The sequence below is a fragment of the Plasmodium relictum genome (assembly GCF_900005765.1).
Source record: "Plasmodium relictum strain SGS1 genome assembly, chromosome: 13".
Lineage (NCBI taxonomy): Eukaryota > Apicomplexa > Aconoidasida > Haemosporida > Plasmodiidae > Plasmodium > Plasmodium relictum.
Genome location: NC_041691.1, coordinates 43,973 through 58,359, shown reverse-complemented (window position 1 = coordinate 58,359; position 14,387 = coordinate 43,973). Strand labels below are relative to the sequence as shown.

The 14,387-nt window shown below is 16.9% G+C and overlaps 6 protein-coding genes across 6 annotated transcripts; 4 read left to right on the top strand and 2 right to left on the bottom strand.

The window, feature by feature from the left end:
- Positions 1 to 1,892: 1,892 nt before the first annotated feature.
- MPC (mitochondrial phosphate carrier protein, putative) lies at positions 1,893 to 2,861 on the top strand (the record flags this gene model as incomplete). Its single annotated transcript, XM_028678524.1, has 1 exon — positions 1,893 to 2,861. The coding sequence occupies one exon, from the start codon at positions 1,893 to 1,895 to the stop codon at positions 2,859 to 2,861; it is 969 nt and encodes a 322-aa protein (XP_028535662.1).
- A 443-nt stretch (positions 2,862 to 3,304) lies between these two features.
- On the bottom strand, positions 3,305 to 5,333 carry PRELSG_1301200 (conserved protein, unknown function; the record flags this gene model as incomplete). The annotated part of the gene is made up of 7 exons (XM_028678523.1): positions 3,305 to 3,405; positions 3,482 to 3,585; positions 3,710 to 3,806; positions 3,893 to 3,925; positions 4,248 to 4,609; positions 4,932 to 5,123; positions 5,227 to 5,333. The coding sequence occupies 7 exons, from the start codon at positions 5,331 to 5,333 to the stop codon at positions 3,305 to 3,307; spliced, it is 996 nt and encodes a 331-aa protein (XP_028535661.1).
- Positions 5,334 to 6,052: 719 nt separating this feature from the next.
- PRELSG_1301100 (ATP-dependent RNA helicase, putative) lies at positions 6,053 to 9,850 on the top strand (the record flags this gene model as incomplete). The annotated part of the gene is made up of 7 exons (XM_028678521.1): positions 6,053 to 7,732; positions 7,983 to 8,203; positions 8,300 to 8,469; positions 8,659 to 8,855; positions 8,972 to 9,040; positions 9,124 to 9,332; positions 9,733 to 9,850. 7 exons carry the CDS (start codon positions 6,053 to 6,055, stop codon positions 9,848 to 9,850), a joined length of 2,664 nt encoding a protein of 887 aa, XP_028535660.1.
- Positions 9,851 to 10,700: 850 nt separating this feature from the next.
- PRELSG_1301000 (conserved protein, unknown function) lies at positions 10,701 to 11,566 on the top strand (the record flags this gene model as incomplete). The annotated part of the gene is made up of 2 exons (XM_028678520.1): positions 10,701 to 10,730; positions 11,003 to 11,566. The coding sequence occupies 2 exons, from the start codon at positions 10,701 to 10,703 to the stop codon at positions 11,564 to 11,566; spliced, it is 594 nt and encodes a 197-aa protein (XP_028535659.1).
- Positions 11,567 to 12,761: 1,195 nt separating this feature from the next.
- Positions 12,762 to 13,397, top strand: COX19 (cytochrome c oxidase assembly protein COX19, putative; the record flags this gene model as incomplete). Its single annotated transcript, XM_028678519.1, has 1 exon — positions 12,762 to 13,397. The coding sequence occupies one exon, from the start codon at positions 12,762 to 12,764 to the stop codon at positions 13,395 to 13,397; it is 636 nt and encodes a 211-aa protein (XP_028535658.1).
- Positions 13,398 to 14,108: 711 nt separating this feature from the next.
- On the bottom strand, positions 14,109 to 14,387 carry PRELSG_1300800 (hypothetical protein; the record flags this gene model as incomplete). Its single annotated transcript, XM_028678518.1, has 1 exon — positions 14,109 to 14,387. A coding segment is annotated over one exon (279 nt), but the record flags the coding sequence as incomplete, so codon positions are not given.

Below are 14,387 nucleotides of genomic sequence, written 5' to 3'. Positions count from 1 at the left end.
TAAAGATAGAAAAAGTATATGTATGTATAATATAAAAGAAAAAAAAAATACATATATATATATATATATATATATATTATAAAGAATCGTGTGCAAACTGTTTTGTCTAGCTATTTACATTTTTCCTAATGTTAATAATAAATTATTTTAATTCTTACACATTTTAAATAAAGTTTAGTTTATTTAATTTTTATTTAATTTATTTATTTTGTTTCATTTTTTTCTATAACTTTTTTAAAATTTTCTAATTATTTTCATTTCAAAATTACAATAACATAAAATTATATATGACTTCTTATAGAGATATGTTAGAATTCGTTAAGATTTATAATTAGAGAAAAAAAAAGATAATCTTTCGATTTGCTAATATAAATATCTATTATCATTATTGTATAATTACTTATTTTCTTATATAATCTTAGTATAATAACTAAATATTGAAGTATTCATCTTACGCTAATTTTTAAAATAGAATATTTTAAATTTTATGTATAGAAAATAAAAGTATTTTTAGGCTACTTTATCATATTTTTGAATAAAACTAATATTTAAAAAAATTAACATAAGCTAGTAAAAGAGAAAATAAAAAAATTCGTTAAATAATACAAAAAGATAAATCATAACAAATTTTAAAAAAAATTAATAAAATATGTAGAATAAAACAAATAAAATTATAAATAACTTAAAAATTAAGTTGAAGGACAATAATTAAAAATAAAATGCATATATAAAATAAACAAAATAAAATATTAAATATAAAATAATGAAGCAGTAAGAAATTACTTGAATAACAAAAAAAAAAAAAAAAAGCTTAAAAGATATCTTTAGGTTAAATGATATATAATGAAGTAAATAAAAAATAACAAATTAATAAAATGATTAGAAAATAAAATTAAATTAAGTATCGTATAAAAATAGTAGAATAAAAAATTTAGAAAATGAAAAAAGTAATTTAAATATAAGACAATTAAAAATCAAAGAATTAAAAATAATATAATAAAAAAAATGACAAATAATAATAATAAATGAAATAGATTCTGTGAAAAAAAAATAGAAAAAAAAAAAAAAGAGTGGATTAGATAGGCTCTGGTATGGATTTATAAAAGAGAAAAGCCTTTTTGTAGTTTTTTTCTACATACTAATTTATAAAGAATAATTATTGAAAAAAAAAATTATAGATATGTATGTGTGAAAAGAAAAATTAACATAAATATTAAACTGAAGAAAAAAAAAAAATAATAATAATTATATTAAAATAAATTACACATAAAAATATGTCAAAAAAAAAAAAATTTTTTAAAATCATAAAATTTAGTTAATGATTCTATAGTAATAAAAAAAAAAAAAAAAATGAAATATTAAAACTAATATAAATACAAAAAAAAAAAAAAAAAAAAAAAAAATCAAAACTAATTAAATAAAGAAAAAATAAAATAAAAAAAAATAAAAAAATAGAATAAAAAGTTGTGTTGAAATTTTTTTAATAATATTAACTAAAATACACAAATTGAAAAGAAAAAAGGATTACAGATAAAGAAAAAGAATAAATATAACTAAATGTTTAATTTTGTAATATATAAAGTTAATAAAAATATTTCCCTAAAAATATACAAAATTTATTAATAAAAAAAAAAAATATCAATATATACACCTATATATTGATATATTTTATGTATATGTAATCTTATATAATTATATAGTATTTAAGAATTTTTATTAATTTTTTCTTTTTTTTTTTTTTTTTTTATCAAGAAACTACAATATATAGAAAATTTTTATTTTTTTACAGATCATAGAAAAAAAATAGGTTTATAAAATTTTTTATTTTTAAAATTTCTAAATTTTTAGTTATTTGTTCAATATCTAATTATTTTTCATATTAAAAAAAAATAATGCAAAAAGATATATGGGATTCAAAAATTAGCAGTCCAATAACTAGGATAAAGCATCCACATGAACACAATTTGTCCTATTATAGTAAATGCATGTTTGGTGGTGTATTGTCTTGTGGTTTAACGCATACAATAATTACTCCATTAGATGTAACAAAATGTAGAATACAAAGTTATCCATCAATGTATAAGAATTTATTCCAAAGCATAAGAAAAATTGTAAAAGAAGAAAAGGTCAGAAGTCTATCATTAGGATGGTCCCCAACGTTTATTGGTTATTCTTTACAAGGCTTATGTAAATTTGGTTTTTATGAAATTTTTAAAGATGTATATTCAAATTATTTAGGAGAAGAAAATGCATATAAATATAAAGGAGTAACTTGGCTTCTTGCATCAGCATCTGCAGAATTTGTTGCAGATATATTTTTGTGTCCCTTTGAAATGATCAAAGTAAAAATGCAAACAAGTAAAGCAAATACATTTCCTACTAAATTATTACCATCTGCTTGTTTTATGATAAAAAATAAAAATGAGACAAAGTTTCCATTTGGTAGTGTAACACCTTTATGGTGTCGCCAAATCCCTTATACAATGGCTAAATTTTATTTTTTTGAAAAAATTGTTCAATTAATGTACGATAATGTATTTATTCAACCCAAGGAATCATATTCTAAGTCAACACAACTAGGAATAACTTTTGCTTCAGGTTACTTGTCAGGAATTATATGTGCTTTAGTATCTCATCCAGCAGATAACATGATATCTCAATTGGGAAAAGTAGAAAATAAAGGTAAAAGTTTATCGAATATAGTCAAAGAAGTTGGAATGTTTAATTTATTTACAAAAGGAATTTGCACAAGAGTTTTAATGATAGGAACCCTAACAGGTTTACAATGGTGGATATATGATACATTTAAATCAGTTATGGGATTGGGTACAACGGGAGCAGGATCAGCTGTTAAAAAATAAATAAGAATTCATAGTTTCTTTACCACTATAGACAATTCTAAGTAATTTTTTTAAATATTCTGAAATATTTATAATAAAACAAAAAGATATATTTTTAATAAATAATTAAAAAGAAAAATGTTTTTTCATTTAGCTTTTTTTATTAAATTATAAAATAAACATTTGAAATATACAAAAGAAATATTTTCAACAAATAATATATAAAAATCCTTTTTTTGAAGTTTACTTTTTTTTTGCTCACTATTTTATTATTTTGTTAAAAAAAAAAGAAAAAAAGCGAAAAGTTGTACAAGCAACAAAGAATTAAAATATAACTAAAAGTACTATAATTAAATTTACAGTTTTACACTATTCAAAAAAAAAAAAAATTTACAATTTATTATAAAAGTAATATAAAAACAACCACATATATATGTTATATTAATAATATAAACATTGTAATATCACTTCTTCATATATTTTAAAATATTCTCCTTTTTTTCTTGCTTTGAGTAATTTGAATAAACACTCCAATCTTGAACTTCCATATATTTTAAGTTGTTACCTATAAAAATTAGATTATACAATTAAATATATATTAAATTTTATTTTTCTTTTTATTAATAATATTAGCATATTACAAGCATTTATATGTTCTTCTTTAATTTTGTCTATTATATCTGAGTAATTGTTGTCTACATTTAACCATAAAGATAAGGAACTTTCACTTAACAAGAGGGGACATCTAATTATATAAAGTAAAAAAAAAAAAAAAAATTTAAATTGGAATAGGAAATGAAATATTATTATCAAAATTTATTAAATATATATATATAAACATTCAAAAAGACACGAAGTTTATGAATAACCTTTCGTGAATATCTTTTAAATTTGTATTTTCGCTTGAAGTTGTAATTACTGTGTTTCTGTATTCCTTTTTATCATCATCAGATACACTGTACAAACCTTTAATAAAAATTAGGTAAACATTTTAAATAATTATGAGACTTTATATTATAAATTTAATTTTATTATTATTATTATTATCTAACCAGCAATTATTATATGTGATTCATTTTCTTCTTCTAATAAATGAAAAGCAAAAAAATAAAAAATGTGATATATTTTTTTTAAATTCTGTAAAAAAAAAAAAAAGAAAAAAGGGAAAAAAAAGTGATAAATATAAAATAAATAAAAATTATTATTTTCCATGTAAAAATACTTAATGTAATACAATATAGATAAATATATAAAGGTATTTAACTTTGTTTCATTTAAAAAAAATGGTCTTCTTACTTTTTAATTTATAGGAGTCACAGTTTTTTTTTTTTTTATTTATTTTAATTATTTAAAAATTAATAAAATTTTTACTATTTACTTGTTAACTTTATAATATATTTTTTTTACTAATTCTTTTTAATATACCTTCATTTAATGATTCTATTTTAATTTTTTTTGTTGTAACTTCTTTTATTGTTTTTTTTCTTTTAAGAGGGTTTTGTTCTACTAATTTAGTTTTTTCATCTTTAATATAAATTTCTTCTTCTTCAATTTCACTTTTATCATTATGACTATCGTTAATTTCTTCATTGTCTTTACTATATAGTTCTTCATTATCTATTTTTTTTGGAGAATTTTGTTTATTAAGGTTTTGATTACTTTTACCATTGTATATATAATAAGGAATTTTTTTCGAAGAATTTTCCTCACTTTTCCATTCGAAATATCCATTAACTATTATTGCACATCTATTTTTATTTATTAAAATTCTAAAGAAAAAAGATAAAAAAATTATAGCAGGTTTAAACTTCATTTTAGTAGATATGTATATGTTAATTAGTGAAAATTTTATGTAACATTAAATAGAATATTTATATATAAATATATATATATAGTAAAAAAAAATGCACAAAAAAATTATGTATATTTCTATTATACAGAGGAAATAATTATAGAATCAATAAGAATAATAAAATATAAAAAAGTAGAATATAAAAAAATTTGAGAATTTTTAATAATAAAATGTGCGTAAAAATAAGTATAAATAAAAATATATATATCTAAATTTTTTATATTAAATTTTCAAATAACTTAAAGGATTTTTTTAGGTGTAAAGTTTCTAGTCTAGCATTAATTAATGCAATATCTTTTTCGAATTTTCCATAATTAAATGGATTTATCCCCCATATGCATACTTGAATTATTCTACTTTTTTTTTGTTCTTCACTCTTTTTTTCTACTGAATTTTCATTTTTTTCAAGTATTAAAGGTATATAGTTCTTCCTATAAATTATTTTGAAATATATTTATTTTTAATTTTATTATATATAATTAAGATTAAGACTTAAATAATTTAGAATGTTAAGAAATAATTTTTATTTTTTACTTATTAATCATTCCTTTCTTTAATTTCTCATTATTAACTATTTTATTACAATTGTATTTATTTTTTAAAACATTTAAATCAATAGTATAATGTATTCTTACGCACATTTTACTTTGTATTTTTGCTTTTTAAATTGGTTCAAGAAATGGCAAAAAGTTTTTAATAAAAATGAAAAAATAAAAAATAGTTTAAGAAAAAAAAAAAAAATAATGTATGTAAAAATGGAGTGTTCTCAAATCTAATTATTATATACTAATAATTATCGTTCAAAAAGAAATAAAAAATATAAATTTATAAAATAAATGAATAGAATAAAAAAAAAAAAATGTATATAATTTATGATGAAATTTATTAAAACTTACATGTATTTTTTAAAAATATTTAAAATTTGATACACAAAAAATTTTTTTTTTTTGTAAAAGTGGATATTGTAGAAAATTCGTTCATACGATAAATTATTTTTTTATATTGTATATTTTTATGCTACATTAATAAAGATATATATATCGTAATAGTTTTATTTATTCATTTTTATATCTTGAATTTTTAAAGTTAAATTACAATTTATAGCAAATATATATTAAGTCAAATGAAAAGATTTGATTATTTATGGTTTAAAGGTATATTTGAAAGATATCCTTTTTGTTATTTTAAAAAAAAATAAAAAAAAAAAATAAAAATAGAATAAAATAAAAATAAAGAGATGCTATTTTCAAACACTTAAGCATTAAAAAATAGTTGATAAGAAAAAATATTAAAAAAAGAAAAAAATGAAATGTAGATGCTATATAATAATTTGATTATGTAAAGATGAAAATATACAAAAATGGTTTTATATATATATTTTATCAAAAATATTAATAATCTTAATATATTTAGTTATAGTAGAAAGTTATTATATACAAATGATTTTAAAAATTCAATTTTTTTAAAGAAATCTTTAGAAAGATATTATTATACAACTTTGAAAATTATTAATTTTCATTTGATTTATTGTAGAAATTATAATTGTTTTAATAGTGATATTTATAATACAAATGAAATTAGTAATAACTTTTATAAAAAAAAAAATATAAATAGAAAAAATACTTTTATAAATATTTATAATAAGAAATATTATAATAATTTATCTCAAGATAATATTTTAGAAAATAATAACAATGATAAAGATATTTATAATGATGATAATTTAAGTAATAAAAATCATTTTAATAATGAACATAAAAAGGAAAATTACGAGAAGGAAAATGGAGGTAATAATTATATAGACGAGAGTATATATAGTATAAACAACAAGATATTAAATAGACATGAAAAAATAGATATAAATTTATTAAACATTGATGACGAGATTGTTAATAACTTAAAATTTATTTTAAAAATAGATAAACTATATATGTATCAGTATATAATTTACAATGAAATTCTGAAAAATTCAAAACACTTACTTATATATAATAAAACAGGAACAGGAAAAACATTAAGCTATTTACTACCATTAATACAAAATTTAATAAATGAAAAATTTGATTGTAATAAAAAGGTCTTAATATTAACGCAAAATATTTATTTATGCAAGCAACTATATATTTATATTTTATCAATATACCCTAATTTAAATGTATGCATTTTATTTGACGAAAATGATGGTTATGAGAAAATTAAAAAAAGTAAGTATGACATATTTAGTAAAGAACTTTCATTGAATAAAAGAGAAAATGAAGACTTATATAAAGAAAATTACGGAATACATTTTTATTTATCTACTCCTAATAAACTTGAATTATATATAAAAAATTATAAAAACAAAAAAAAAAATGAAAAAAACGTAATGAACAATATCTTAAATTATGTAAATACAATAGTTGTTGATGAGTTTGATTATATAATCGAAAATAGAAAATTTATTTTCAATTTTTTATTTAGTAAAAATGTAATAAGTGATTTAGACAATAAAAGAAAAAACAAGAATGATTTTAACTATGAACATTTTAATTATGAAGAATACAATATTTATTTATTTACGGCAAATATGAATGATTCAATAAAAAAAAAAATAAATGAATACTTGAATGGTTTTATATTTTTTGATTTCATTAATGGTATTAAAGAGAAAATTCAAAAGAAAATAGATGATGAAAGATCAAAATTCTTTAAAAATTTAGATAATGTAATTCAAATACTAAGCAAAGAAAATAAGAGTTCTAGCTTATGTAATTTAAATATTTCCCACTTTATATGCAAAATAAATACTCCTTCTAAATACAAATATGTATCATATTTTTTAAATGAATTTTTTTTTTTGAAGAACAAAAAAAATTTACTAAATAGAAACCTTCAAAATATTCCAAAAGAAAATTTGGTATTAAATAATAATAATAATAAAGAGCAAACATTTAGTAGCAATGATATAATTATTGATCATATAGATATTAAAAATTGTGAACATTCTGAGAATGAAGATAAAATCAATAAATGCATAATTTTTGCAAATTCAAAAGATGAAGTAATTAAAAAAAAAGAAAAAGATAAAATAAAATAAATATTAATATAATAAGATACATTGTGATTTATCAAATATATTAAGATTAGTTATTAAATAATATTACTAAAATATGTTTTTTTTTTATATTATATATACTTTTTTAAGATAAATATTATTTTTCTATATGATTGCTACATTTATGAAGATGTATATATAATTTTTTTTTAGTAAATAACTTATGAACCTTTTATTTTTTTATTATATTATAAAGGTGGAGAAGTTGTATGAAAATTCTTTTCTAAAACCGCACTCAGTAATGTTACATTCAGAATTATTAACAGTACAAAAAGATGAAAATATAAATTTATTTAAATTGGGGAAAAAAACTATTCTTATTACTACAGACATAGTAAGTAGAGGACTAGATATTGAAAATGTTATTTTTATTTTAAATTATTCTCCTCCTACATCTCCTAATGATTATATTCATAGGTATACATACTTTTTTACTTTCTAAAAATTAAAAAATGTATATTTTCCTTTTTGTTTTTTTAAATATTTAATGTTAATTTTTTTTTTTTTTTACAGATCAGGAAGAACAGGAAGAGCTAAAGAAAGAGGAACATGTTTAACTATTTACCATAAATATGAATATAAGAATTTAGAAAAAATAATAAAATATACAAGAAATAAATTTCAGGTTATATTATGTCCACATGTAGATGAAGTATATAAATTTTCCGTAGACAAATTAACAGGTTTAAAATTAAAAAAATAAATTTAGATAGAGATAATAAAAAAAAAAAAAAAAGTTACTAGATAATATATACAAAAATAATGATACTAATAAATATGTACGATAAACGTTAAAAAGAATGAATTGTAATAGAATGAAGAATATTAGAACGCACAAATCAAAGTGAAATTATTATTTTTTTTTTTTTTAGAAATTATAATGAAAGTACCACAAGAAAAATATGAATTTTTAAATGAAAAAGCAAAAGAATTATTAAAAAATCATAATACAAAAATAATTGCTCAAATTTTATCTATTTTATTAAAATTAGATAAAAAAAAAGACTTTTCTATATTATCAGGGAAAAAAAATTATGTTGCTGTTTTCATAAAAGATCCATTTTTTGAGGTAAAATTATGAAATATATGAAATTATAAAATAATCATTTTCTAAGATATATTTCTTTTAAATAAAATTAATATATAACAATTAAAATAATTTTTATATTTAATATTTTTGAATAGGTTATAAAAAATAAAGATGATATTATTAATTTAATGAAAGTTACAACAGGAGATAAAAATATATCAAATGTAAGAATAATTAAATTAAAAAAGACAAAAAAAAAAAAAAAGTATATTTTAAAATATTTTTTTTTTTTTAATCATATTTTTAGATTATTGGAGAAATAGCAAAGTGTGATGAAGGCTATATTGTGGATATTTCAAGTTCACATGTGAATAAAATTATAAATTTATTTAATAGCTCAAACTATGAGTATAAGAGTAAAGGAGTAGAAATAAATACTATAATAGAATTACCTCCAATTATTAAGGAAAAAAAAAATATATTGAGAAAAAAAAGAAAAATACCATGGATAAAATAGTAATAAAATTTCACATAAATATTATATAATTATATACTTCTTTATTTAAATTTAAAAATTTTGATATATATATGTTTTTAATTAATGTTATTAAATTTTTATTCTTTTTATATGTAACTTTGAAAAAAATATAAATTGTTTACATTTATATGTTATTATTAATATACATTAATTTTAATAATACATAATGGATATTTATAATAGTATACTTATTGATATGCATAATTTTAATTTTTTATATATGAAAAAAGATATTTATTTTATTATGTATATTTTTTTATAATTAAAGTATTCATAGCATATTAAAATTTATTTATTTTACAAGTTTTTTACATTTTATTATAATTAATATATTAACTATTTACATTTCTTATTTTTATTTTAATTTTTTTTTTATAGTAAATTGCAAAAAAAAAAAATTATAATTTTAGGTAGAAAAACAGAAAAGTATAAAAGAAAGCAAAGTGATGAAATAATAAAAGACATAAATAAGAATATTTCACACTTTTATACGTGATTTTTTTTCTTTGGTTATTTTTGAAATATACTTCAGTATGAATAATTTTTTTATTTTTATTTTTATCATTTATATTATTATTTTATGAGAAATTTTAATATATATATATATATATTTTTTTTTTTTTTTTGTTAACAAAAGATGTTAATGTAATTTTTAATTTTTATAAAATTTGCATAAATAATTCTCTAAATATATAATTTTTAATTATTTAACCAATAATCTTAAATGAAATTTTTTTTTTTTTATATATTTTTACTCAATTATAAATTTGTTTTAAATTTGTTATAATTTGTTTTATTATATTGTATACTTTTTTTTTTTCTTTTTTTGAAGTCTAGAAAATTTTTTTTTTTTTTTTTATAAAACTTTTACACTTTAAATGTACATGTGCATAAATGTATATTTTTTTGTGAACTTAGATTTTTATCAAAAAATTTATTATTGTAAATTTTGTTTTATATTTTCATTTTAAAAAATATACATACATTTATATATATATATAATTTTTTTTTTTCTTTTTATATGTTAATATTTTCATCGACATAATAATTATCACGCTTTATTTTTCTAAATATATATGATAAAATATATATTAAAAATATTTGTAAAAAAAAAAAAAAAATAGAAAATTTTTATGTCATATATTTTAAAAATTTAACCATGATAAAAACAATTTAAAAACAATTATAGAATTGTTGGATACTTTAATACATAAGCAACATTCTATAAGGAAAATAAAAAAAAAAAAAGATTGAGAATTACAAATATATTTACATTAAAAAAAAAAAAAACAAAAAAAAATATTAACAAATTTTAACTTTGCTGAAATAGGAAAAAAAAAAAAAAAATGCTTTCATCGTCTGATTTAACCAGCACTGTAATTAACATAAAAACATGTGTAGATTTTTTTTTTATTCATAAGTATATGTATACGTATAGATATCTCAATTCTAATTTTTATTATATATATATATATATATACATACATGTATAAATCTTGATTTAGGCATATATATATATATATGATTTTTCTATTTATTAAAATTATAAGATAGAAATTTAATTTTGTATCTAATATGTATCTGTTTTAATTATTCTTATAAAAGAATGGAATTATATCTTTATAATAAATTTTTTTTTTTTTTGTAGAAAAAAGATGAGTGTTTAAAAAGCTTAAATAAAAAAATAGAAAATAATAATTCTACAAAACATGTAAAAAAAAATTCTAATAATATTTCTAAGGTTAGTAAAGGGTTAAATCAAAATAGCAAAGTAAAAAATGAAAAAAATAATAAAAAAAAAAAAATAAAAAAAAGTAGTAACTCAAGTAAAACGACAGTAAAAGCAATGATAGATGAAGATGAAGAAGAAGACAAAGAAAATTTTTTTGCTGATGCTAGAAAATATTTTAAAGAAGGCCAAAAAACTATAACACCTCCAAATGGTGACGGAACGAGAGCTTTTTATGAAAGCTTATTTGAAGAAAATCCAAATTCAGTTATTGCAATTAAATATTGTATAGAACATGGTGTTTTAAGTGGAACTAAACATCATGAAGCATTATATAAATATTTTATTCTTAAAAAGAATAATGCATTTAAAAGTAACTTTGGAGGTATAAAATCTGAATTTATTAAATTATTAGAAGATTCTTGTAAAAATGGTAAATATTCTTATGAAGAACTAGTAAAAAAAGAAATTCTCAGTAAGTAAAGAGACAAATAAAAATAGTAATTATGTGAAAAAACAAAAAAAAAAAAAAAAAAGGAAAGAATAATAGTTTATAAAATTACTGAAAATAATTTAAAAATAAAGGATTAGTTTATTAATAATATAAAAATGTAAGTTATTTTCATGGATATTTTAAAAAAAAAATTTTAATTTTTAATATTCCAATTTCATTTTGCTGATTTTTTTAATATTACATTTATAGATTTAATTTATATGAGCATTAAAAAATTAAAAATACTCCGTATTATAAAAAAAGAAAAAAAAGAAAAAAAAAGAAGCAAAAATAGAAAAAATAATAAAAGTTTATGTAATTTTTTCCATTCTATATTTTCTATTTTCTATTTTCCATCTTTTTTTTATCTTTTTTTTTTTTTTAATTATTTGAATAAGGTTTTGTTATTATATATATAAACGAATAAACTCTTTTTTTATTTCATTATTTTATCTAAAATATTTTTTTAAATTTGTTGTTATTGTTTATGCTTATTTTATTTACACCTCTTCAGATTATATATTTGATTCTTTTTTTTTCTAAGCATATGCTTATTTTAAATAATTATAATATTCATTTTTAAAAATATTTTTTATATTTATTAAAAAAAAAAAAAATGAATATTTTTAAAAAAAAAATTTTTAAAACTATTAAAAAAGTTCATGTTAGTATTTATTTTTGAAATTTTGTAAAGGTATATACTCTGGTTTAAATCATTTGGAAATTTATTAAAAAATTAAAATTATTTTTGTTTTTAAATATATTTGGTAAAATACAATTTTCTTTGTTTTTCAGATTTGAATATTTTTGATAGTGTTTTAATTTGTTTAGTGAATTGTTAAAAAAAATTAAAGTATTTTTATAATAATAATTGAAAAAAAAAATTAAATAAAATTATAGCTTTATATGTTTTTAAAATGAATAAATAATTTTATCATAAGGAACAATATTTTAATAATAAATTTATACTGCAATATATGAAATAACTGTATAAAATATTTTACTTATTATTAAAGAAAAAAATTATATATATTTTTTAAAGAAATATGAGTTGAATTATAAAAAACAGAGATAATATTGAAAATGATATTTTGTATACACATATAAATTTTCTCAGAAAATAGAAAAATATTAGTTGCCTGAAATAAATAACAAAGATGAAATAAAATTTCTTAAAAATTCATAATGGACAAGAAAAGAAGTTTAGTTAAAAAGCCGGATAGAGGAAGTTTTCCATTAGATCATAACAATGAGTGCACATCAATCAAAAATAGATATTTAAAATGTTTGAAAGAAAATAATAATGATCATGTTAGTTGTAGAGAATATTCTAAGCAGTATTTCATATGTAGAATGGATAATAATTTATTAGAAAAACAAAGTTTAAATAATTTAGGTTTTTTTGAAAATGAAATAAATCATGAAAGTAGAATAAAATACTTCAAAGATGTATATAGTTACAACACATACAATGAAAAAATGGAACAAATATCCAGGAACAGATCAAATAACAAGAATAACACACCTGTTATTGAAACATTTACACTAGAAAAAATTAAACAAGGGAATAACAAAAAATTGATGGATACAAAACAGATAAAAAAGGAAGAATTTTTGCTTTTAAATATAAATAATAAAAAAGAAATAGAAGAAAATTTAAATTCAGATAATATTGAAAGAATTGAAGAAAAAAAAATAGCAATAAAAAGAAAGGAGGCATACGGTTATTTAGCAGGAAAAGAATATATAAAAACATTATCACAAAAAAAAAAGACTTCTTTTTTAAATAATTTATTTAAAAATAATAATAATAATAAATGAATTATTTACATAAGAAAAAAAGAAAAAAAAAAAAATTATATTTTCACTCCAATGATCTTTTAACAAATTTTAATTAAGTTTATCTTCATTTATACCGATAAAAAAAAAAAAAAAAAATTCTTTTTTATAATTATATATAATTTAATAAATTTTGTAATAAAATAATTTATTTGTCTATTTAATATGAATAAGCTGATAAGGAAAAATATACTATGAAACAAAAATTTTTATTTTTTTATTATAAGTTTATTTAAATAGGCATTTAATTGAAGATATTTAAATGTAAATTTTATATATATATATATAATTTATTATTTTATTTATGATTGTATTTTTTTATACATAACAAGATTCTATACTCAATAAAAATGAAAAACTAAGAGTAAGCTAATGAAATGTAAAATAAGGAAGTAAAGAAAACAAAAATACTAACTCCTATTTTAAATATCTTTTTATTAATAGAATATGAAGGAATAATAAAATAAAACTTTTATAAAATAGCATTAATCAAAAAAAAAAAAATTTAATTAATATATTTAATGCTTAAGAAATACAATTAATATAATTTATGATAAATAGTATGTATTTCTATCATATAAAGAGTAAAGCTTTCTTTTTAACTAAAATACACAATAAAATGTAAAATGTATAATTTCTTATTATAAATAAATATATGTATATAATGCAGATAAATTATAGAAGTATTTTGTTTTATTTTACAAAATTATCTTTTATAAATTGAATGAATACAAAAGAATCTTTAAAAGTAGATAAATAACCAAATGAAATTCTTATTGCACCAAAAGGTTTATTGTCACTTGAGCCATTTTCAGTACAACTGTTTTTATCTTTGTATGACTCAATCATTTCTTCATTATTTAGACTTAAGTAATCTTGACATGCTCCAGAGTTACAAAAACATCCACCACGCAAATGAATATTGTTAAATGCAGCAATAGATTCAACTTGAGAAAAAGGTATATATTTTTG